The sequence below is a fragment of the Solanum verrucosum genome, unplaced genomic scaffold, assembly GCF_900185275.1.
Source record: "Solanum verrucosum unplaced genomic scaffold, falcon-dt-bn FXZP01000210.1, whole genome shotgun sequence".
NCBI lineage: Eukaryota > Viridiplantae > Streptophyta > Magnoliopsida > Solanales > Solanaceae > Solanum > Solanum verrucosum.
In genome coordinates this window covers 2236308-2262238 of record NW_026020045.1, presented here as the reverse complement: position 1 = coordinate 2262238, position 25931 = coordinate 2236308, and the positions used below count along the sequence as shown (strand labels likewise).

General features: G+C 33.5%; 2 protein-coding genes across 3 annotated transcripts in view; one reads left to right on the top strand and one right to left on the bottom strand.

The window, feature by feature from the left end:
- Positions 1-25931, top strand: part of LOC125821752 (uncharacterized) — a 1137236-nt gene that overhangs the window by 365401 nt on the left and 745904 nt on the right. The window lies entirely within an intron of this gene.
- Positions 19275-19673, bottom strand: LOC125821790 (uncharacterized). The gene has a single exon (XM_049501157.1). The coding sequence runs from the start codon at positions 19671-19673 to the stop codon at positions 19275-19277; it is 399 nt and encodes a 132-aa protein (XP_049357114.1).

The window sequence follows — 25931 nt, the reverse complement described above, 5'->3', positions numbered from 1 at the left end:
TTAATTTTCCTACCTAAACGTCTGAAAAATATAAAAATCAAATTAAAATACATCAAAACACCTAAAAGAAAATCCAAACTACACCAGCCACCTTAGAATATCGAAACAAAAGAAATATCAAATTTTTACTCTTTGTCGTATATGTCTGAAAAATATAAAAATCAATAAAAGTACATCAAAACACCTCAAAAAACTGTACCAATCACCTTAGAATATGAAAATGCAAAAAAAATCAAAATTTTACTCTTTTTCGTAATTGTCCAAAAAATATCAAAAACTTTAATTTTCTCTCATAAACGTCCGAAATATACAAAAATCAAGAAAAATACATTAAAACACCTCAAAAAAATTCCAACTGCACCAGTCACCTTAGAATATCGAAACAAAAAAAATATAAATATTTTTCTCTTTTTCGTAACTGTCAGAAAAATATCAAAAAATTTAGTTTTCCCTTGTTAACATCCGAAAAATATAAAAATCAAGAAAAATACATCAAAACACCTCAAAAAAATTGCAAACTTCACCAGTCATCTGTGAATATCAACACGAAAAAAATCAAAATTTTACTCTTTTCCGTAACTGTCCGAAAAATATAAAAAACTTTAAATTTCCCTCGTAAACGTCTAAAAATATAAAAATCACGAAAATTACATCAAAACACCTCAAAAAAATTCTAGACTGCACCAGTCACCTTAAATTATCCAAACGAAAAAATATAAAATTTTTACTCTTTTTCTTAATTGTTCGAAAAATATAAAAAACTTTAATTTTCCCTCGTAACCGTCCGAAAAATATAAGAATCAAGAAAAATACATCAAAGCACCTCAAAAAAAAATTCCAAACTGCACCAGTCATCTTAGAATATCAAAACCTACCCCACACACCACACTTCAGTCACCACTCCTACACACTATATACTACAACAACAATACTTCCAGATAGAAACTCACCCCTATGCACACTACCAAAAAAAACACACACACAAAAAACATACATGAAAAAGCAAAAAGAAAATCAACTTTCACGCAAAAGAGAAGAAGAGGAAATTCATTTTATTTTTAGTTTACTTTTCTTTCAAAAATTCATTAATACATTCACATATTTTCTTCCTTTTTATTACTACTTTATTTAAATACAATACATATGCCATCACAAACAACTTACAAAAACATTATGGGTGTTCTAATCGAGCTTCGGTCAAGATATTGTGGTATTTAACTTTACCTTATCTCGTTAATTTATTTATGAAATTTGATGTAATTTTATGACAAGTTTTCTTATATTTTGTTTCATTCATAATTTACTTGAAATGAATAATTTTCTAGTTGTTATATATTTGTTTAATGAATGAAGGTAGCTTTAATCGATGATTGTTTTTTATTTACTTATTTGCGTTAATTAGTTCTGATCTCTTAAAAATGAACGGGTCATGAAATTGTTCTTGTCTTGATTTAGATAATAATGATAAAGTAGGGATTGTTAGGCTAAAATAAGTAAATAAATTATTGTTATTTTATTTTATCAAACAAAAATTGAGATTTATTTTTAACAATTCGGTATTATTTTGTTGGATTAGAAAGTGTACGCTTAATTTTAATTTGACGTCAACATTAAGAATAGTAAAAATAAAAAATATGAAAATGATCCAAAATTTTATTCTAGAAGTTTAGTGTTTTACTTTATTTTTGTTTTCTTTATAAGAAATAAATATTTTCTTTTAATGTTAAAACGAACATTTAGGCACGTTAAAAAATGTTTGTTTCAATTAAGAATGTGGTTACACATCTTTTTCTTTAGACATTAAAATACACTCAAGGATGCGGTGACACACCTTGTCCAGTAATAAAATTAACTTAAAGTAGAGACTTAAAAAAAATAAGGTTATTAACTGTGATGCAAAGAAGACAGTTATGTCTCTAAACATCAAGACTAAGAATGCGGCTACTTATCTAGGTCGAGACCAAATAAAAGTTCAACAAATAAAAAATGCAAGAAAATCATTGCCTATAAAAATATGTCCAAATGATAATTAAAATACGTATAACTTAATAAAAACGACCGTGCTAGAACCAAGGGACTCGAGGGATGCCTAATACCTTCTCCTCAGTCAATAGAATTTCTTACCAGAATTTCTAGTTCACAGACCAGATAAAGAGTCATTTCCTTTTGATTAGGGGATTAAACAAAAAGGTGTCTTGGAACACCATAACTCAATTCCAAGTGGCGACTCTAAAAAATCAATAAAATAATCCCTATTCAATATTGTCACTTAAATTGGAAAAACCCTTCCGCTGGTCCCAAAAAGGGGTGTGACACTAGCGAATGTCATTATGACGAGGTAATTTTCGGCAAGTGCTTATTAAGACGATGGGAAATGGTTCTGGTGAGAGATTGGTTATTGTGACTTGATGCATTTGATTGTTATGCGTGACTTAATTGCTAATTGTGATTCATGTACTTGTTCCGTGTGACTTAACTACTTGACAGTAAGATTGATTTGTCTGATTCATTTGATGTTGGAATTGTGACTACTACATTGTGGATATTGGTCCTTATGAGCAATGTATTGAAGAACTTTTAGGTTGGGTTGATTTCTGTGGAGGTTTTAGTTTGAGGATTTGATTTCTAGCTAGATGTTTTGTTTATTAGGTTTCTTGTTGGGTACCGTGTTGTTGGTACTCAGTCCTTGCTTCTACACTTGTTTAGTTACCGAGCCGATTTAGTGTGGTTGTTCTTCTTCTCACTTTCTAAGGCTCGTTGGAGGACTTGAAAGGTAGATGCTAGTCATCCTAGTGGGCCCCCTTTTCCTTTTTCCCAAAAGCTTCGTTCTATTAGAGAAACAAAGATTGAGAGTTGTCTTTATTTCATAGATTCCGTACTTTATGGAAGTAGTGGCTTGCACGCATGACAATCAGATTTTGGGGTTTTTAATAGAAATAATAACTTTTTCTACTTTATCTTGTTCTTGCTTTATATTTTCACATTTCTTTCTTTTTTGTTGGGTTGAGGCTGACTTGCCTTGGTTGGAATAGACAAGTGCCATCGTGTCTATATTTGGGTCGTGACACCTTTAGAGTTCATGAGGTGGCTGGTAGTCATATTAGCAAACATCACATACTCTTGATTACGTCTTTCTACTATTCTAGTATTGTAGACATTCAAACTTGTATTTTTTTTTGAATCCGTTGTATTACTTAGTGGCTTGTACACGTTACCCCAGGTTTTGAGGATAGTTTTTCTTTGTTGTGAGATATATATATTATTATATTGTATTTAATTCTTAATTTCTTTCTTACTTCCGCATTTATCCTTTTCGAAGGTTAAATACACTGATCTATATTAGTGGAATAAGGCAAGTGTCATCACACCCAGGTTTGGGTCGTGACATATATGGATTGTAAGGACCCATATGGTTATTTTTCACCTTTCGTTATTTATCTATATTTCTAAAGTATTTAGAACAATAACTTCGCAGAACTTTCTAATACACAACAAACTTTAAAGTATCTTTTCAAAACCAGAAAGTTAATACTAGTAAAGAAAATATAATTTGCGACCAAACAAAAAGAATATCGAAAAGAAGAAAATCGAGTCCATTGAGTGCTCAATGTGTCCTTAAGAAAATTTTCTCCTCAAGTACCTCAGGTTAATGGAATATATCCTCCAAGGATATAATGATCTTACTTATCGGTGTATTGGTACCTAAAATCATGGTACAAACGAACCACTCAATGGAAGTAAAGTAAACAAGCACCATTTGTTTGTTCAGAATAAGAAGTTCAACAAATTCGTTGTTGAAAAAAGAGAGAATACCCTTCTATTTATAGACAATAGAGGGTAGTGTGAACAAATGTTTACTATGCCTTATCAGAAAGGTCACAACCCTTTGGAAAAGTGACAATTTTTTGAAAAAGTCACAACCCTTCAGAAAAGTCACAAATCTTAAGAAAAATCACAACTCTTTAAAAGAGTCACAACTCTTCAATTTATATTCATGCCTTTTAAAACCCAACAATCCCCCACATGATTGTAGAATGACTTTGACAAAAAATAAACGAACAAATATGTACTTTACAATCAAGGATTAATTACATCCAGATAAGCAAGTTTCCCTTTTAAGTTTCTGTAGTGAACATATGCCGAATATACTTGATCAATAGGTAGATTTGATATCGTTGAATCGTTGAGTTTGGTGTATACCAAGACAACCACATGCAATACAATTAATCCTTTACCATATATGGTTCTTACTGTTGTGTTCATTTCAACCATGAACACTTTATCATTTCATGAGTATATAGAGAATGTGATTTTACAATCATTTGTTTTGAAGCGGCTTACACTTCACACTCACATAGGCGCTTTCTAACTGTGTTATTGCGTAGATACACTTTTTCGTCAAATCTGCCAAACATAGAAACATTTAAAAACTTTAAGTTTTATCAATTCACTAAATTTTCTTAATGTTTTATCCTTGTTCATGAACATTGTCTTCATCACAAAAATGGATTGAGTTTATTGAAAATGCCGAACCTTTAGTCACAAATTTGTTTGATCTTTTTGAACCAAGCTCTTGAGATCTCCGATCTTCTAGGTAGAGTTACCGTCATGATGATTTCTTTGATGATCTCTCAACTCCATCTCTTTTAAGGACTTTTGTATGTGGATCCAACACATTATCATTTGACTTCACATAGTCAAATGATAAATTAGTAAAAGACTTGTTTAAAAAAACTTGAATAAAAATCAATTGCATACCTTATTTTACCTTCACTTTTATCATGTGTAATTTTGTAATTGACCAACCTTGTTTGATATGGAAATTTATTAATGTAAAGAATTACAATTTGAATAAAAATCAATTGCATACCTAATTTAGCCTTCACTTTTATTATGTGTAATTTTGTAATTGACTTACTTGGAAACTTTTTAATGTATAGAATTCTAATTTGAATAAAAGTCAATATACTTGCATACCTTATTTTACCTCCACTTTTATTATTAGTAACTTTGTAATGACTTGCCTTGTTTCGATATGGAAATTGGATGTAAAGAAATACAATTTGAATAAAAATCATTTGCATACCTAATTTGACTTTCATTTTTTTCTAGTATAAATAGGAGTCTGGTTTTGGGCAATCATTTGTGTTTTGAAATTATGGTTTTAGAATTATTGTGGATCTTACGAAGCCAATACTTGAATTCATACTTAAAGTAAGTTGTTTCTTTTCTTGATGTTCTAATATTTCTTTAATTTTATCTATCTCATATCGCTTAATATTATTCCTTTTATTTGTCTACAACTTGTTTCATATGTTTAAATGGCTTTTTGGGACTCACCTCATGCGAAGGTTTGAAACAAAGTCAAGAATTTTAATTTGTAAAGTTTATAAACTAAAATTCTTGACTTTGTTTTTTATCTTAGCCTGATATGAGTCTCAAAAAAAGCAATTGAAACATATGAAACAAGTTGTAGGCAAACACAAGTATCAACATTAAGCGACATGAGAGAAATAAATGAAAGAACTTCAAAACATCAATAAAAGAACAACTTACTTTAAGTGTAATTCAAGTATTGGCTTCGTAAGATCCAAAATCTTTCTTAAACCAAAATTCCAAAACACAAAAGATTGCCCGAAAAATATTAGAGGAAGATGAAACAAGGGTATGCCAATATCCCCAATACAAAAATCCTATATATACTAGAAAAAAGTGTGAGTGAAATTAAGTATGCAATTGATTTTTATTCAAATCATGTTTCTTTGCATCAAATTTTCATATGGAAACTAGGCAAGTCAATTACAAAGTTATTTTCTGTGGTGATTATATTATAACAACTAGTTATGTGTCAATATATTAGAACGGCAAAGCTTGCTGCTAGTTGTAATACCTTGGTCTTAGAAAGAGCTAAATTTAGAAAGAACTAATTTGGAAAGATCTAATTTGAGATTTTTTCAAGTTAAGCTTAAGTTGTGAGTTTTGGGTCAACTTTAAATGACCATAACTTGCAGTACAGGATGAGTTAGGTGGACCATAAGATATCAAATGAAAGTCTTTGAATCGTCTTTTCAATGCCATCGAGTTTGCTAAGTTTCGTGTTTGGATGAGGGAGATATTCCCGTTTGAAGTTAGCTTGTCCAGTTAAGGAAAGTTACCCAAAATTATGTGGGGTATTTTGGTCTTCTACTTACCCCATTAGCTCTAAATGTTTTTAATAATTTTTTAGTACTGATTTGGATCAGTTTTCACAAATACTAAACACACTTAAGGTTTTAGAGAGGAGTTCAAGAGAAGAGAAAGAAAGGAAAAAGATTCAAGTGCTCAAGGGTTTCTTGCAATCTTCGAGGGGTTTTCACCAAGGATTTGATCCTAACGAGGTATGTAAGCTCTCATATTGTTGGGTTTGTTCACCCATGCGCCAATCATGTGATTTTAAATCCATAATTTCATTAATTGAAATTGACTTGATTTTATTCTGAAACTTTAATTATTTGAGAACTATAGTGATCTATTTTTCTCGCGGTATTATGATGTATAAAATAAAAATTTAAGATCATTAAATAAATACTATAAAAGTGGATTATTTATGTGGAATCATTGGATATTTTAATATGGCTTTATACATGTGAAAAAAATATGTATTATAATGTATGAATTGAGATTTATAAAAAATAAATAAATAGGATTTACGAAAGTGATCCATTTATTTGAGTCATTACAATATACTCAATGTAGCATATATAAATTGTGGTGCATAAATGTATACTACTGAGAAATGTAATATCTTGAATTCTCAAATGTATTAATAGGAAGACAATTTGGTATAAGAAGTTGTTATGTGTCTTAGAAAGAGAAGACACAGAACATGCCTTATGCTCATGCGATAATAATTAGAAGAGAGTGGAAATTTGAATGAAGTTATGAAATGATTATTTTTCAAACTTGGTCATAGTTTAGGTGGTCATGGATTTTTTGATCTCTAATTGACATGAAATTTGATGATTCAATAGAAAATTATTTAGATGGGTTTTAGGTAGTTTGTCGGATATAAATTTTATCTGAATATAATAAAGTCATGTTGTTTTAATTCCTAAAGATACTTAAATCACTTGAATTTGAATTTGGTCATGGCTTTGAAAGTATTTTTTATTGACTCCAGTTAACCTGAAATTTTGTAAGTTCATTGGTGATAGACTAGTAAGAAATACTCATTGCTACGTGGTTATAGTTTTGAGGGCCTTAAAATGGTTTTTAAATTGTTCTTTAGAATTAAAATGTGATTTAGTATGAATATAATCCTTTATATCAACTTTATTTATGTTAAATATGGTACATGATTACACGTTATGGGTCAACATGAATTGATATATGATAAAGATATGATCTAATTATTTTTCTTAAATTGTTTGAATCTGAATTTGATCATAGCTTTGGAGATAAAGGAAAATTTATTTTTGAACTCTGATTGACCTGAAATTTAGTAGGTTCATCAGAAACAATCAAATTAAGAATACTCATTGTTTTACAGTGGTTTGTAATTTGAGGTTGTTCAGATGATGTTTATGGATAATTGTTTTTTGTATCTTGAAAATTAATTTTAATGAAAATTACTCACCTATGATACAATGGTGATACATATTGTTCTCTATGGCCTTCATAATTAAATTTTAGTGAAGTATTAAGTTCATTTGTTGGCTTAGACCTTTCTCCATATCAGATGAAATTAATACAAGTCATTAAAATTTAATCGCTAGTTTTGATGATCTGTATTGACTATCCCTATTTGAGTATATTTGATGGATCAATGAAATAGGGATAATGATATTCACTTGGCATAAATCAACATATGTAGCATGACTAGTTATTTTTCATCAAAATTTATCGTTCAAGATGCATGGATATCACTGAGATACATTTTGAATTTTAATGTTCAATGTATACATAAACATGTTGATTTTTGAAAAATAGTATTCAAATAATGTAAATAGTTCTAGAATTTTATTCTTTGTATTTTATTCGTGTATCAATTTCACAAATGCTGATATGTGATAAGAATTTTCGAACGAAAAAAAATAATATTCTATCTTTGACCAAATAACATTTTCTAGCAAATTAATCTTAGTTTTGGAATTCGAAAAAAGGACTTTGATTGATTTAAAATTTCGTAGATTCTTAAGAATGACCTAGTAAGAAATTTTTTTTATCGTTATATGAGTTTTTGGTCATATATGGTTATAGGGGTCCATCCCTTGATTACCAAGATTAAGTAATAGTGAAGTATTAGTGTCATATGCTGGCTTAGACCTTTCTCCATATACGATGAAATTAATACAAGTCACTATGTATTTAATCGCTAGTTTTGATAATCTGTCTTAATTCTTCTAAGCTGAGTAATATATAATTGGATCAATATAACTAGGTTGATTTTCACGTGACTTAAAATAACAGTACACTCTCCATCTGAGTTAAATCTATATAAGTATATGGAGTGAATATCAATCATTGTACATGTGTATTGCATGAGTAGTTCTCCAATCCCATCGATTGGCTATTCAAGATGCATGTATATATATGTATATATGAGCCCTGAATTTTTTCATTTAGAATTATTCGACATTTTATGATCTATTTAATGTATTATATCTCAAATTATGAGTAAACTTTATGGACTCACGTAGTACTACTTAACTATTTCTTTTGATAGAGAAAATATACTAATTAAAATATAAATGCATTGTATATGTTTATGTTAGAAGAAATTATTTTTTGTTTCTAGCTAAATAAGAGATGGATACTTAATGTATTTTTCTTGTAACTCTTCTTTTATTAAGTTTGAGAAATATATTATCTCTTATGGTATATGGATATATTGATTTTTTATTGGTATTATCTCTCATGAATTGAATTATATTAATTTGTCTCATAAGAGAAAATATATTTTAAATTGAATGAAACTTATTTGTACACTAGTGTCTACGCAATTTATTCTAGATAGAAATTTGAGGTTGGTTAAAGAATGGACATAACGGTTCATTGAAAGTGAAGTCACTACCAACATGGGAGTCATGTTTAGAAAACAAATAAATGTAGTGATGTATACCTATCTGCAGAGTTGATGAGTCACTTATCTTATAGAATAATTGCATTTCAATTGTCTACACCACACTTTATAATAGATTGGTGTAAAAGAGAAAATAAATAGACTCTTATGAAGATGATAAGAATAATGATTGTCTTATTTCGTTGTTGTTTTGTTTCTTTTGGGTTATGTTCTAAGAACTACATATCACATTTGAATTCAATTCCTTTCAAATTGGGAGTGAAATGTGTATGTGTTAATTAGATATCCAAAAGAATGAAAGAAGATTTATTTTATTGTCCGAAAGAAAATAAGGTAATTGTTAAGACAACTATCAGAATTATAGAAAATGACTATTTAGTAATTCATGTTCCTAAACGTAAACTAGTTTTATAGGAACAAAATAAGGAAATATCAAATGAGTCAGTTGTAAATTAAGACGCTCAAGAACATCTAATCAGTAAATCAGAATTGACGTTTCATTGCATTTAAGTAGTGGGAGAAATGTTACTAGACATAAGAAAACTACTACCTTAAGTAGTAGAAGTGATGCTTGGAAAATTAAAGAACACGACATGAAAAAGTTGTTAATATTTTAGTACCAAAAAGTTTTGAGGAAAATATTAAGACTCAAGAACATGAAATTGTGACTGTTGTAGTAGTACTTAGTCGTAGTGGGAGAATCATAACAAAGATTGATTGGTTTTATATTTTTAAGAGGACTTTCATGATAGAATTCCTGAAAAGAAGTAAACGTTTCAAGGGTTTCATGATAGGGCCTCTAAAATCTAATACAAAATTGATAAGTTACGGTGAAGCACTACTAGAGGAAGTTGCATAAGAAAACAACTTAGTAAGATCCTTTTGATAAGAAATATAAAAGGAATATTTGTGAAAGTTGTAAATACATTGTTAACAGTCTAAGAGGGAGATTGTTAGAGTTTATACTATTAATCATTAGTTTAGAAATAGTATTCTACTAATTTTCAAGATTAAATATCTTAGTAGGAGATTGTTAGGGTATATACTATTAACTATGCATTTAGATATAGTACATTATAACAATAACGATGGTTAAAAGTCTAAGTGGGAGATTTTTGGGATATATACTATTAATCACGTGTTTAGATATAATATTTTTTATAGAATAATTATTTATTAATTTTTAGTAGAACATATATTTGTTTACGGTGTGTGATTACTTATATAGTAGATAATTTAGTGTATATAGTTTTAGCTTATACACAGAGGATTAAATCATCGGTTCTTATAAGTATAAAACTTTTTGTTCACAATCTAAGATGGGAATTGGACATGCTATCGGTAAGATTGTACCACAAGATTATATGTAGTTTATCTTGATTATGGGAATGACATTGTTCCAACTTCTTGTGCTGGTGCATTTAGTATGTATTGAATGAGACCGAGTAGAGATAGTTGCTTTAGACTGACTAACAAAAGCATATTCTCTAAACTATTAAATGTACTTATATTCTTAATCCTGATATAACTATTATGATTATGTGTTAATTATCGTTTTGATTTATTCAAAGGTGAGATTCTAAGTGGGTCAATATTCCTGGTAGATTGGATGATAATAATATATATTGGTGAAATAATAAGTTAGTTGAAGGAATCCATGTCTCAATATAGAGATTGATGATATGTCTTTTTGAGAAGCTTGTAAGTTTTCATCGTGTCAAATCTTGCAAGTGGATTTATAAATCCGATACATGAAATAAGTTAAGAAGTGGTCTAAAGGAAATTGATCATTGAATTAAATTCGTCAGTAATTTAATTTATTGATTAGTATTGTAATCTTAACATAGGGAATTACATATGTGTTTAATGGAGGATTTCAAAATACAAATAGAGGAGTGGAATTACAAATTTCTAATGAAATGATTTGTAATTTAGTATGGTAAGAATAATTCAAATTAATCATTTAGAATGATTTCCATCATAGGAAGCCTCGGTAATTAAATTTGTGGTCCCTATCGTGCCCATATTTAACTAGAACTCAGAATCAATTCTAAGGGGAAAAGAGAGAGGTATGTGTCTTTCTCTATTATAAGAAAAGGGAGAAGTATGCGTCTTTATCTATTCTAAGGAAAGGGAGAAGAACATGTCTTTTTCTATTGTAAGGAAAGACTGTGTATTCGTTCTCCTTGGGCTAGAATTAAATCTCTATAAATAGGGATTCTTCAAACCCTTGAAGGAGAATAAGTTTTATATACGATTCTTGCCCACCCAAGTATTGACAGAGTTGAGAAGTGAACTTGGGATCACTCTAGAAGACCATAGAACTGCATCCAATTTGTGGACTAGCTTGTGGATTTGTTTAAGGTTCTAACTTGTGAATTTGCTTGAAGGTATATGCTCATGCTTCAAGAGGTAATCCTTGAATTAAATTTCAGAAAGTTTATGTTATATAGAATGATTCTATGTAACACCCCGTATTCGAAAGAGGGAACCGAAGCAATTTTGGGAAATTGCAGGTGCCAGCCATGAGGGCCAACAATGGCCCATGGATGGGACCACAGACCGTAGGTCTGGTGTGTGGGTAGGCACCCAATAATGGGTTCAAAGAGTTGGAACCACGGACCAAACCAACATACCGTTGGTGGAACCACAGTCTGTGGTCGAGGGCATGTGGTTCAGACCCTCAAAAGTGGTCGTCTGACCACCATCGACGGTTGTTTAGAACGGTCCATCATCCTAACCACGGTCTGTCGACAGAGGCTGTGGGTCACAACTAGCAATTATTTTTTCAGGGGCAGTTAGGTCTTTTACTAATTAATTAACTCCTATACTACATCGTTTTGCCCTTCACTAAGTCCCCTATATAAATGTTTTGAACCCCCAAATTAACCCATCCAAGTCATTCTTCCAAAATCACAAAAGAAGAGCAATTCTCCTCTACAAAATATTTCTCTCAAGGATTTCCATTCAAGTCTCATTTTCTCCATTGAACATAAGCATTTGGCTTTGTGGTATGATAGTTTTCATCCATGGATTCCTTCCATTCACACAGTTCCAAAATTCCTCTATTTTCAAAGTTAGAAACCCCCAATTGTGTTAGGGTTTTCTTCAATTGTCATGGGTTATTTTGATTATTGATTTAAATTATTGAATTATGATCTCTTATGCATGAATTGATGAAATACTATTATTTTACGATGATTCCCTTACGAATCCATGTTTTCCCTCATGTTTCAAGTTATGAATCATATGATGTGGGATTTTGACTATGAAGGAAGAGTTTTATGAAATTAAGAATGTATTGATAGCTTTACATGAAATTATGATGAAATCCATTTTTAACCCTTGTTTTCTAAATGTTGATGATTGAAAGTGGGTTTTGAACTTTGAAAGATATATTATGGAATTATGCATATTCTTATGAAATCTATGCAAATATTTTAAGGATGCTTTGAGAATAAAGTATCAATGATGATGACGAAGATGTGTTGTTGAAAGGATTTTCTCATATCCTCATAAAAGCATGATGTTAAAGGTTTTCTCACATAATGAAGGGTTCTAAGGTTGAAAGGTCTTCTCACTTAATTGAATCAAAGCTTAAGAGCTATCCTAATGAAACTTAGTTTCAATTGGTTATTGAAAGATACCCTTCCATGGATTATGACTTAGCTTGGATTGGCAAGATGACGTGCCCTTCCGTGGATAATAAGAACAAGTAAGAAATGACTATTCTATGTGATTTATACTTAGCACTGAGAGAATATTGAGATGGAAGCTCTCCCATTAGTAGAGGCTGGGTTTCTAGTAGCAATCTCCTCATCCCTTACCTATGTGCCCCCATAATAGGTTGGTCTAGATAGACCTTAGCTAGTGGATCCACCTAAGCTAGAGGTTATGGTCCTTATCTTCGCATGTAGGACAACCCTTTTTGGTGTGGGAAACATCGGGGGATCATGTTATAGCTTACATGGTCTCTATGTCGGTTAAGGCTAATCCCCCACATTAATAATGAACTAAGGTTACTTTAATAAGTATATCATATGTGTTCAAAGGCTTTAAATGATGTTAGCTTGCATTTACCATTGTTTTATTACTTATGTTTTCTAACCCTTTTATATCATGTTTTAGCTTGGTCAGTTGCATGTCATGAATGTCCCTTTTTAGCATGATTTAAATATTGTATGCATAGATATCATACTAGGTACATTGTTTTTTGTATTAACGCATACTCTTGAAAACATTTCCCCAAATGTAGGGTCTAACAGTTAGGTTTCTCAGTTTCGTGGCTTCTGGTTGATTTCCGAGCTTTGGTGAGTCTTCATGCTTTGAGGACGAATTCTATTGTTTCACTTTATTTCATGTATTTCACTTTTGGACATGATGTATGGGCTAGGCCCAATTTCATTCTATTGTACAAGAGGGCTATGAAGACAAGTGTTTTAGACTTTCACTTTACTTTTATAAAGCTATTGGACTTAGACTATTGTTTTACTCTTATTGTTCTATTTCTTATATTATGAAAGCTAAGTGGCTTGTATGGGGTCCTTCGGGGTTCGATACGCCATTGTACATCAAGGGGGTACCCCTGAGTCGTGACAAACTTGATAATAAAAGCACAAGGTTTAGAATGGTCCTAGGATGTCTCATAAGCCATGTTAAGTAGAGTCTTGTTCATGAGTGTGAAGCGCACCACATTTATGAATGAGAGGCTACAAGATGTTTAGGAAACTCTATTTCTTTCATTACTCTAAAGTCGTGCGATAGAGTTTTGATAAACACTCAAATACACCTCAACCAATTCTAGGTGTAAGCGATTGTAATCTACTATAAAACCCAACGAAGAGTTGGGGTCGAACCCACAGGGAGAGGTACAATTTCAAATTCAGTTACGAAGTTACAAATGTGGTTTAATCGGTTATAGGAATTGAAATTATCGCAAACATTTATTTGAATCAAAAGGGTTGACAACGAATGTCATATGGGGGATTGGTTAGTCAATTAACAAATGAAACAATTTACAAAAATAGGGGACTCAGCAAGTAGAGAGGAATTCTCGGGGATGTGATCGATTATAAGCTAATTTCGCTATATGGGTATTTGAAATTCACTAATAATTGCTAAATCTAAGTGGGTAGTCTAGACTATAGATGCAAAAACTTTCTCTCGAATAACTATTACGAATCAAGCGAGTTCTCTCGAACCTTGACAAGCTTAATAATTTAAACATCCCAAAACCTTAATTTATCTACTCTTTTGAGATAGATAGGAAGAATTGAGTTTAGGATTCACACTCTCGAGATGAACCCACATCTACCCTATCATGCCACGAGCCTACACCTTGGGCGGGACTGGCACTCAAGAACCATTGCTGGCCCGAAGCAAACCCTTGTCCTGGCTTAACTCTTAGTGGAAGACTTACTCAACAGAAAATGTACTTAAAATACAATCTTAAATAAACTGTCTGAAAAGATAAACTGAGAATGTTTAGAAATAACATTGTACTTAGCCAAAGTGGCAACTCAAGTCTCAACATACCTGAAATGGAAAAGACTCAAGAACTAACATCAACTAACTATCTATGAAACCTCTAACAACTGAGATGGACGTCGGGACAAGACCCACAACATCCTAATGAACTAAACTGATAAAACAATAAAAAAGGATCATCCGGAAGCAAGGGGGCTCACCAACAACTCTGAAGGTCAACTGGATTAACGATGCGCTGGATGCTGATCCTGGTTACCTGTATCTGCATCATAAAAATATGCAAGTCAAATGGCATCAGTACATTGTACGAGCATACGAGGGGAATAATAAAACAAGACATAAGCTTGACAGGAAGTGAAGGAACATACCTGGTGTCAACTCAACTCATTTCAATATACAACAATAATATAAATGCAATATAAATAAAAGCTTTTAAAACATGGATAACAACTCTGTGTATTTAGAAATACAATGGTAACTCCGCTTGTATGCAAGGATACAATTTAAACTCTGTTTGTATGTGAAAATACAAGTAATCTCTGTGTAAATAAGAATACAAAATGTAATTGTGGTAGTTTCTCTAACCGAAAACCATCAGTTAAGAGTTATGTGATGATACAATGTTTTTCCTCACGCTGCTACGGCCGTCCTATATCTTGCTGGGGGTATAGAACCTAACTACTAAGTGGATCCACTAGTCTATGCTAAAAGCACTAAGGAATCATTTAGAAAGTATGACCCTTTTCTACCCACGTTGGCTACATGGTTTATGGGGGTTGTGAGTTGTCTGAACTCTCCCCCATATCGGTGCTCAATACTACTCCCAAAACATAACTAGATCATATGTTTAAAAACATAACTCTTTTTGTGATTTGAGATAATTGCTCAAAAACTAACCCGAAGGCTCTCTTGGAAATCAATGTTTTCTTCTCTTGATTAAATGTGAAAACATTTTCTCTTTGGGAATACATAGTCCCCATATACTCTTTTGAAGAAATGAACTTTACTCTTTACTCTTTACTCAACTCACAACTCAAGTCTTAAAACAAGTTTAAAGCATTTGCAAAAGACTTTTAAAAAGACTCTAAGAACTCTCTAGTCTTGGGTGTTAACTTTCCTTGAATTTGAATTTATGGATGATATCATGTTGTTTGGATGTACCTTAGAGTGTATAAATTAACTAGAAAACATAGGTACGATTCAAGAGAACTCAAACGGAAAGAAGTGGGAAAGGGTAGAAGACCTCGCATCCCTTGCGCGCTAAGTGGTGCCGGGGGCCAGACCCAAAACATTAGAAGTTGGGTTGGGGTGCTCTGAGTGGCGCGGTGCCCCAGAGCCTCAACTTCTGACACCTTTTTGGGGCGCTCTAAGTGGAGTGGTGCCCCATGCCCCTACGCAGAAATCCCCGAATTTTCTTGCTCGTTTTTCAACTCTAAACCCTCTAGTTTCTATTGGTTTCTTCCCCAAACACTTAAATTCGAATATACGACCAAAGTATGCAAGATAATACTAAAAAAGAACCTTAAACCTCATGCAATTAACTCAACAACTTCTCCAAAACTCCACAATCAAGATTCAAACGAAACTTTTGACAATATTCAGCAAGAACACATAAACTCTTATTCAAGAAACAAACATGGTGAACTAAATAGGATTTGTGCGTGGGTGAACGAACCCAACACTATGTCATCTCACATACCTCGTAGGGACTAACCCTTGGCGAAATCCACAAGCGAAAACTCAAGAATGACGAACTTTGGCTCTTTCTCCTATTTTCTCCTCTTGTGTTCTTTCTCTATAAATTAATTGGGTATGGAAAAGTTCATAATACCCCTTTAAAATGCGGTTGACTTTCCTTATTGAGACAACCCGATTTAAAACAGGCATATCTCCCTCATATGAACTCGAAAATGAGAAAACTCGGTGGCGTTGGAAAGATAATTCCAAGACCTTTCATACGGTATCTTATAGCTCACCTAAATCATCCTATTCTAGAAGTTATGGTCGCTTAAGGTTGACCCAAAACTTATACTTAGCTTGATTTGCCAAAATTTCCAAAAATAGTTTCTTTGTAACTCTAGCTCTTTCAAAAAGCGAGGTGTTACAAACCCAATAACTACAATCATTAATCGAAAACCTTGGTTCTAAAACCTCTTTCTCAAGCGAGACCAGAACACTAAGCTAGAATTGCATTTGCAACTATAATTCATAGATTGATACACAACTATCGATTAAACCCACTTCAATTAAGCATTAAAAAATCAGTAAACAAAAATACCCATAAGCTAATTAAACCAATAATCACATGATCACACCCCAAGAAGTGAGGTTTTAGCTACACATCATAAAAAAGGAAGAAACAATTACCAACTATATTAGCCATGGGCTAGGTAATGGTTTCCAAGTCTCTACAATGTTTCAAAACGAATTAATTCCAAAACCCAATTGAAAATCCTCAAAACCAAGTCGCAAAATCTTAAAACTCTACACTGGAAAACTCAGGAGAACTAGATTTAGTTTCTACAATACTTGAATGATTCTCTGATCTTTTTCAAATTTTAATTTATACTTCTGCAAATTTTTGCCTTCAGGGCAATTAGGTGAAATAAGTCGTGCATCGCCAACTAGGTTGGCGACGCGCTCTTTGCTCCAATCCATCTATGGTTTGCCTTGGCTCTTAGTCCTTAGGGTTCTATAACTTTAGGTGATCGAGGTCGATGTCGCCGAGTCGTTCGGCGGTCCGCCAATTGTCAATACCTGTCGCCAAGTGAATTGTTCCTCAGGGATGGCACGCTGGAATTTTTGCGAGCTAAAGAGTAACTCAATGGTTCACCGAGTGGTCTTGGCGGTCATCAGGATTGCCTTCCTTCAACTTCTTCAGTTTTTTCGCTCCTTTTTGCTAGCTTAAGTCCTTGCTTTGCTTCTTCGGCTTCATTGCTGCAAATCAACACTTAAACATCAGTTTAGAGCATAGATTAGGCATTTCAGGACACTTAAAAAATGAAAACAATGCCCGAAATGAGTTGAAATCTTAGACTCATCAATACCCCCAACTTAAAATTTTACTTGTCCTCAAGTAAAAACTCAAGATCGATTAGTTCGATGAGGATGTCTACAAACAGTGCTACTTAAGACTTAACACAAATTCCCACAAGATGTTCAAACTACACATACAATGTTCAATTGTGCATTTTATGTTTTAAATTGTGACTCACCATTATCAAGTATACTCAAGCTCACAATGTTTGCTTCAAATGTAAGTTCAAGCTCAACAAAAACATTCACATGCCGTCACAACAAGGATGATTCCATGCACACAAAATTTCTCAACAATTCAGGATACCGGAATCAAAGACAACTCTCACACTCACAAATATGAATACATGCATGATTCCACCCATAGGTTTGTCCTTCTTTTCATCAACATTCATTTTAGCTCACTCAAGATGACAAAGGTCTTTTCAAGGCTTGTAACGGGGCTGAGTGTAAATGTATGGTCATTTTGGATTAGTAGTTTCTACCTTCATGAAGTATGGCCTGAAAATCACTTTTCCCCTTCTCTTTCACATTAAAACATGTTCGCAATCCACCCCATTATTTCACTACACATGACTCATCGGATACCCCATTGCTTTTGCTTCTTTCACACACTTTATTTCACAAAATTTTTCTTCTTTTTTTCACCATTTATTTTCTTTCTCTTTTTTTCATGGAGGGGTTCCATCTTTTTCAAACTATGCTTCAAAAGGGGGATTTTTCACAATTCTTGAGTTTCCTTCTTTTTCACCACACCCCAACTTAAGATTTTGGCCTGAGTTTGCTATTCAACAAACCAATACTTCATGAAGGCTATATGTGATGGGATAAAGAGGTCAAAGTTTCTCAAGTTTCTTCTAAAGAAAAGGATAGGCTCAAAATGTGCCAAGCAAGGTTAACACTTCTTACAAGGTGGCCACAAAGAGGTATGTTATCAATTTGGTTCACTCCTCAAAACTTTAGCCTAAGATCATTTCAATCACTTGCTTTACTCAATCAATCGGACTAACAGGAAAATTCTATGTCTCATCAAGCACAATATTCAAGACAACCTCACCACACAAGGCATTCAATGCCATTATCAAACAAGACTCCACACTTTCTAGGTAAGGTGCAATGTTCATCACAATAGACTTCATCGACAACCGGCTAGTCACAACGAGATGCTACGAGTTCACATATGACCTATGTAACTAATTTTACCTCATCATAGCCGCACATTTGTATTGTTCTATTAAGAGAACTATTGAAGTCATCTGTATTGACCACAATCGACACTTGGAAATGCAACAAAACCGCCACAATCAAACACAAAAGAGGTGGCAAAGTTTTTAAAAATCGATTCAAAACCATTTGCACAATAAAAACAATGGACCAACATGGATCAAAAACCATGATATATGTATAAACACCAATAAGCTCCAATATTCACAAAACCAAAACCAACAACAAGTAATGTCCACAAAAACAACCCAATAGAGTTAGGTATGGAAATACCTCACCTCACCAACAAAAATAAGTAGTTGTCCTCAAATGCAAAAAAATAATAGAAAGTCTAAAAAGCAACAGAAAGGGACGCAAGAGAGCATCCTGCTAGGATAAGACTGGGTGAAGTCTACATATCAGTCACTCGCACTGTCTAGGCAATCAGTGCCCAGCTCCACAACATCCTTGTCTCCAATAGAGTCCATCATAGAAGTTCCCGGAGTGATGCCTGCCTAACTGTATCAAACATAGAACCCTCCAAGTCTTCCAAATCCTCATATACGGTCTCCTCTCGAACACATAATTGTTCCTCATCTGTCTCAACCTCGGACTCAACATAAACATTATCAACTCTAATCTCATCACTAGTAATAACCAAAGGAACCTCAAAAGTAGCTGGAATATAGGTGCTCGAGACCTCAGCAATCTCGACCGTACTGAACAACATCGACAGGTCAATGGACTTCAACTCATCCATATCTCTCCTCAGCTCAGCAACATCGGCCTTCCAAGACTTCACAACAACAGTTACCCCCTGGTTCTTCTCATAATCCTCAAGCCTCACAGTAAGGGCATCTAACGCAAGCTTGTAGTCGTTAATCATTGATCTATGCTCCCTTTACTCAACCTAAATAGGAGCTAGGGCAGAAGAAATCACCCTCTCAATCAACCCAAGCATGACAACCTCTACCCATGAGGAACATACATCAATAGATTGGGCCAGATGGCCATGTTGTAAAGCATGGTCTAGGTGATAGGGGGTCAGGAAGCAGAGGCAACAACTGTAGCAGAACTAGAGGGAAGCGGTGCAACATAAGATTTAGGCATATAAAAAATAGGAGGTCTAGAAGTACCTATAGGACGAGTCGAATGAGGGGGCATGATTTTCTTGGTCGATAAAATATCAACATCAACAATCGGGGATGTATCCGCCTATGCAACCCTCTTCTTATCAGCCTCATCACATATATACTTAGCCTATATGAGTCAAAATCAGTAGAAGAGGTGGGGGTCACCTCCACACCCGTCTTCTCAACTCTAGGAACGCGGCCCCGCTGGTAAAGCACTGTGATATAGACATGGAAAGGCAGTGAGGTATAACTCTGCTTGGCCCTCATGGCAATCTCTTGCTTGATGAGTAGCCCCAAGTTCAACCTCTGTCGATCCATAATAGAACCAAGACAAGCATCCTTCTGGTGTCAGAGGATCGACTTATTAAGATAGGGAATGATAGTGCTGCTAATAAACCTGAACCAGTAATTTACAACTACAATGAGGTCCTTCTTCTCAATATGGCCACCAACCTAAATCCACCTCGGAGTGACATCGGAGAGAAGAATGCTAACCAACCCTTAAGATTCTCTAGCGTTTTCTTCTTGACCAGATAGGGGTAATTATGCATGAAATTCTGAGAGCACCCAAGAACTGCATTTATGTCTGAGATGCTGCATTTGCCATTTCGGCCTCGAACCATAACCTCATCTACTAGTTTGAACATATTGGCGTTCTTTTTCCCTTTTGGAACAAGTTCTCTGTATACCGCATAAAACTCTCGGACCTAGGTAGAAATGTAAGGGCCCCATGGTTTTGTGAAAACCTCAAACTTGTGTAACTTTAGATTTCTCCACACATCATAATATCTATCCACCACACCATCAGTGGACAACCGATTCTCCTCTAATATGGTCCTCAAACCTTCAGTCTTAAGTTTATTGAGTGACCGAGAAGGAGGACCCTAATTTGGTAGTGTCTGGACCACTGTCTGTGTAGGAGTTGTGGCTGGAGGAGGAGGAGGATGAGTAGGTATCAGAGTCTACGAGAACCTAGACGGATCATGCATAGCTGTGGAGCGAAGCTCGCTCTCCTGGTCTATAGTAACTGATCATATTCCAGCTCGGATATAGAGGCTGGAGAACTATCCTCAAAATCACCCTCATTGTCAGAGGGAGTGAGGTATGTGTCATAACTCCCCTCACTGTTGGAACTCTCTGATACTGGTGAGGGTTACATTGTCCTTTGCCCGTGCCCTTTCGCGCTTGCAAAGAAAGTTTGGTAGTTGGGCTTGGGAAGCAACCACTTCTTCATTTATAGCAATACCACGTGCCCGCTTTCGGGGCAATTGAGTCCTACCAACAACCTTTGGTCTAGCCATACCTGCAAAACAATGTGGAAAATGTTAGATGAAGTTAAGAAAAATGTCAGGTAAATAGTTGAAGGAAGACTCGCTGAACCACTTTGGCGAGCAAGGTCGGGCTCGCCGAAACTTCCAGAACAAAAATGCTCAAAAATACCGAACAACTACTTTGGCGAACCAGGTTGCTTGTTGAGTACCGTGTTGTTGGTACTCACTCCTTGCTTCTACACTTGTGTAGTTACCGAGCCATGTTAGTGTAGCTGTTCTATTCCTCACTTTCTATGGCACGTTGGAGGACTTAAAAGGTAGTTTCTTGTCATCCCGGTGGGCACTCTTTTCTTTTTTCTCATAAGCTTCATTCTATTAGAGAAACAAAGATTGAGAGTTGTATTTATTTCTTAGATTATGCACTTTATGGAATGTAGTGGCTTGTATGCATGACAACCAAATTTTGGGGTTTTAATAGAAAGAATAACTTTTATCACTTTATCTTGTTCTTGCTTTGAATTTTCACATTTCTTTATTTTTTTGGGTTGAGGCTGACATGTGTTGGTTGGAATAGACAAGTGTCATCATGTTCATCTTTGGGTTGTGACACATTTAGAGTTTGTGAGGTGGCTACTAGTCATAGTGGCATACATCTTATACTTTTGATTATATCTTTCTTCTATTCTAATGTTGTAGACAATCAAACTTGTATTTCTTTTGAACCCGTTGTATTACTTAGTGGCGTGAACACATAACACCTGGTTTGGGGATAATTTTTCTATGTTAGGAGATCTGCATTATTATATTGTGTTTAGTTCTTAATTTCTTTCTTACTTTCGCATTCATCCTTTTCGAGGGTTATTTACACTTATCTATCTTAGTGGAATAAGGCAAGTGTCATCACACCCAGTTTTGGGTCGTGACATATATGGATTGTAAGGACCCACGTGGTTATTTTGGACCTTTTAGTATTTATCTATATTTCTAAAGTATTTAGAACAATAACTTCGCAGAGCTTTGTAATACACAACAAACATTAATGTATATTTTCAAAACCAGAATGTTAATACAAGTAAAGAAAATATAATTTGCAAACAAATAGAAAGAATATCGAAAAGAAGAAAATCGAGTCCAATGAATGCACAATGTGTCCTTATGAAAATTATTCTCCTCATGTATGTCAGGTTAATGGAATATATCCTCCCATGATATAATGATCTTACTTATCAGTGTATTGGTACCTAATATCATGTTGCAAACGAACCACTCAATGGAAGTAAAGTAAACAAGCACAATTTGTTTGTTCATAATAAGAAGTTCAAAAGATTCATTGTTGAAAAAGGAGAGAATACCCCTCTATTTATAGACAACAAAGGGTAGTGTGAACAAATGCTTACTATGCCTTATCAAAAAGGTTACAATCCTTTGGAAAAGTGATAATTTTTTGAAAAAGTCACAACCCTTCAGAAAAGTCACAAATCTTAAGAAAAATCACAACTATTCAAAAGAGTCACAACGTTTAAAAACCAACAATCCCCCACATGATTGTAGAATGACTTTAACAAAAAATAAATGGAAAAGTATGTACTTTACAAGCAAGGATTAATTATATCTAGATAAGAAGGTTTCCCATTTAACTTTCCGTAGTGAACATATCGCAAATATACTTGATCAATAGGTAGATTTGATATCTTTGAATTGTTGACTTTGGTGTATACCAAGACAAACACATGCAACACCATTAATCCTTTACCATATATGGTTCCTACTGTTGTGTTCGTTTCAACCATGAACACTTTCTCGTTTCATGAGTATATAAAGAATGTGATTTTACAATCATTTGTTTTGAAGTGGCTTACACTTCACACTCACATAGGTTCTTTCTTATTGTGTTATTGCGTAGATGCACTTTTTCGTCAAATCTTTCAAACATAGAAACCATTAAAAACCTTTAAGTTTTATCAACTTGTTAAAATGTATTAATGTTTTATCGTTGTTCACGAACATTGTCTTCATCACAAGAATGGATTGATTTTATTGACAATGTCGAACCTTCAATCCCAAATTTGTTTGATCTTTTTGAACCAGGCTCTTGGGATCTCTGATCTGCTAGGTAGAGTTACAGTCATAATGATTTCTTTGATGTTCTCTCAACTCCATCACTAGTTAGGACTTTTGTATGTGGATACGGCACATTATCATTTGACTTCACATAGTCAAATAATAAATTAGTAAAAGACTTGTTCAAAAAACCTTGAATAAAAATCAATTGCACACCATATTTTTCCTTCACTTTTATCGTGTGTAATTTTGTAATTGACCAACCTTGTTAGATATGGAAATTTATTAATGTAAAGAAATCCTATTTGAATAAAAATCAATTGCATACCGAATTTAGTTTCACTTTTATTATGTGTAATTTTGTAATTGACTTACTTGGAAACTTATTAATGTATAGAATTCTAATTTGAATAAAAATCAATATAATTGCATACCTTATTTTACCTCCATTTTTATTATGAGTAACTTTGTAATGACTTGCCTTGTTTTGATATGGAAATTGGATGTAAAGAAACACAATTTGAATAAAATTAATTTTCATACCAAATTTGGCTTTCACTTTTTTCTAGTAAAAATATTGGGCTATAAGCATACACTTATACCATCTTCCTCTATATTTTTGGGCAATCTTTTGTGTTTTGGGATTTTGGTTTTAGAAATATTTTGGATCTTATGAAGCCAATACTTGAATTCATACTTAAAGTAAGTTGTTTCTTTTCTTGATGTTTTAAATTTCTTTAATTTTATCTCTCTCATATCGCCTAATATTATTCCTTCTGTTTGCCTACAACTTGTGTCATATGTTTAAATGGCTTTTTGGGACTCACCTCAGGCTAAGGTTTGAAACAAAGTCAAGAATTTTAATTTGTAAATCTTGATTTATAAATCAAAGTTTATAAACTAAAATTCTTGACTTTGTTTTTTACCTTACCCTGATATGAGTCCCAAAAAAACAATTTAAACATATGAAACAAGTTGTAGGCAAACACAAGAAACAACATTAAGCGACATGAAAGATATAAAATGAAAGAAATTAAAAACATCAATGAAAGAACAACTTACTTTAAGTATGATTCAAGTATTGGCTTCGTAAGATCCAAAATCTTTCTAAAACCAAAATCCCAAAACACAAAATATTACCCAAAAAATATTAGAGGCAGAAGAAACAAGGTTCTGCCAATATCTGAATACCAAACTCCTATATATACTAGAAAAAAAGTGAAAGTGAAATTAGGTATGCAATTGATTTTTATTCAATCGTGTTTCTTTACATCAAATTTTCATATCAAAACTAGGCAAGTCAATTACAAAGTTATTTTCTTTGGTAATTATATTATAACAACTAGTTATGTGTCAATACATTAGAATGGTAAAGCTTGCTGCTAGTTGTAGTGCCTCGGTCTTAGAAATAGCTAAATTTGGATAGAACTAATTTGGAAAGAGCTAATTTGAGATTTGTTCAAGTTAAGCTTAAGTTGTGAGTTTTGGGTCAACTTTAAATGACCATAATTTTTAGTACACGATGAGATAGGTGGACCATAAGATATCAAATGGAAGTCTTTGAATCCTCTTTTTAATGCCATCGAGTTTACTAAGTTTCATGTTTGGATGGGGGAGAATTGCCCGTTTGAAGTTAGCCTGTCCAGTTAAGGAAAGTTACCCAAAATTATGAGGGGTATTTTGGTCTTTTACTTACCCATCAACTTTAAACATTTTTAGTAATATTTTAGTGGTCTAAACTGATTTGGATCTATTTTCACAAATCCTAAATACACTTAGGGTTTTAGAGAGGAGTTCAAGAGCAGAGAAAGAAAGGAAAATATTCAAGTGCTTAAGGGTTTCTTGCAATCTTTGAGGGGTTTTCACCAATGATTTGATCCTAAAGAGGTATGTAAGCTCTCATAGTTTTGGGTTCGTTCACCCACGCACCAATCATGTGATTTTAAATACATAATTTCATTCTTGAGGTTGAATGATTTGAGTTCCTAATGAGTTTCTTGATGATTCGTTCTTAAATCGTTAATGATGAGTTTGATGAGTTCTTTAGATGAATGTTAGGAGTTTGAGTAGATTTTTGTGTACTTATGTTGGGTATTCAAATCTAATTGAGTTGGGAAGAAACCATTCGATTCTAGGTGAATTAGGGTCGAAAATCGAAAAAGAAAATTCGTAGGAATGTTCTGGGGAGGGAATGGGACGGCGCGCCCCAGATGCGCCAAGGGGGCTGGGATGGTGCACCCCAGATGTGCCAAGGAGGCTGGGGCAGTGTCCCAATAGTATGTCACATTTGGGTCTCTGAAGCTTAAGGGCTAGGGCCTCGCGCCTGGAGTGCACTAGGGTCGCCTGCCCCCACTTTTTTTTCCGTCGTTTGCTCCGTCTAAATTCTTTTAAAGTGTACCTTTACTCCATTTTGATTCTAACTACTCTAAAATACATCTAAACACCGAAAGATCATTCATAACATGAAACATAACCCTTGAATTCATAATTCAAATTCAAGGTAGAGTTAAGAGTAAAGTTTTGAGAGTTCTTTCAAGTCATTTTCAAATTTCTTTCGCAATGTTTTAAAACTTGTTTTAAGACATGGGTAGTTGAGTTTGAGGATGAGGAGAGTTGAGTTTTATTTTTTCAAAATGAATATATGGAAACTAACTATTCCCCAGAATAAATGTTTTACAT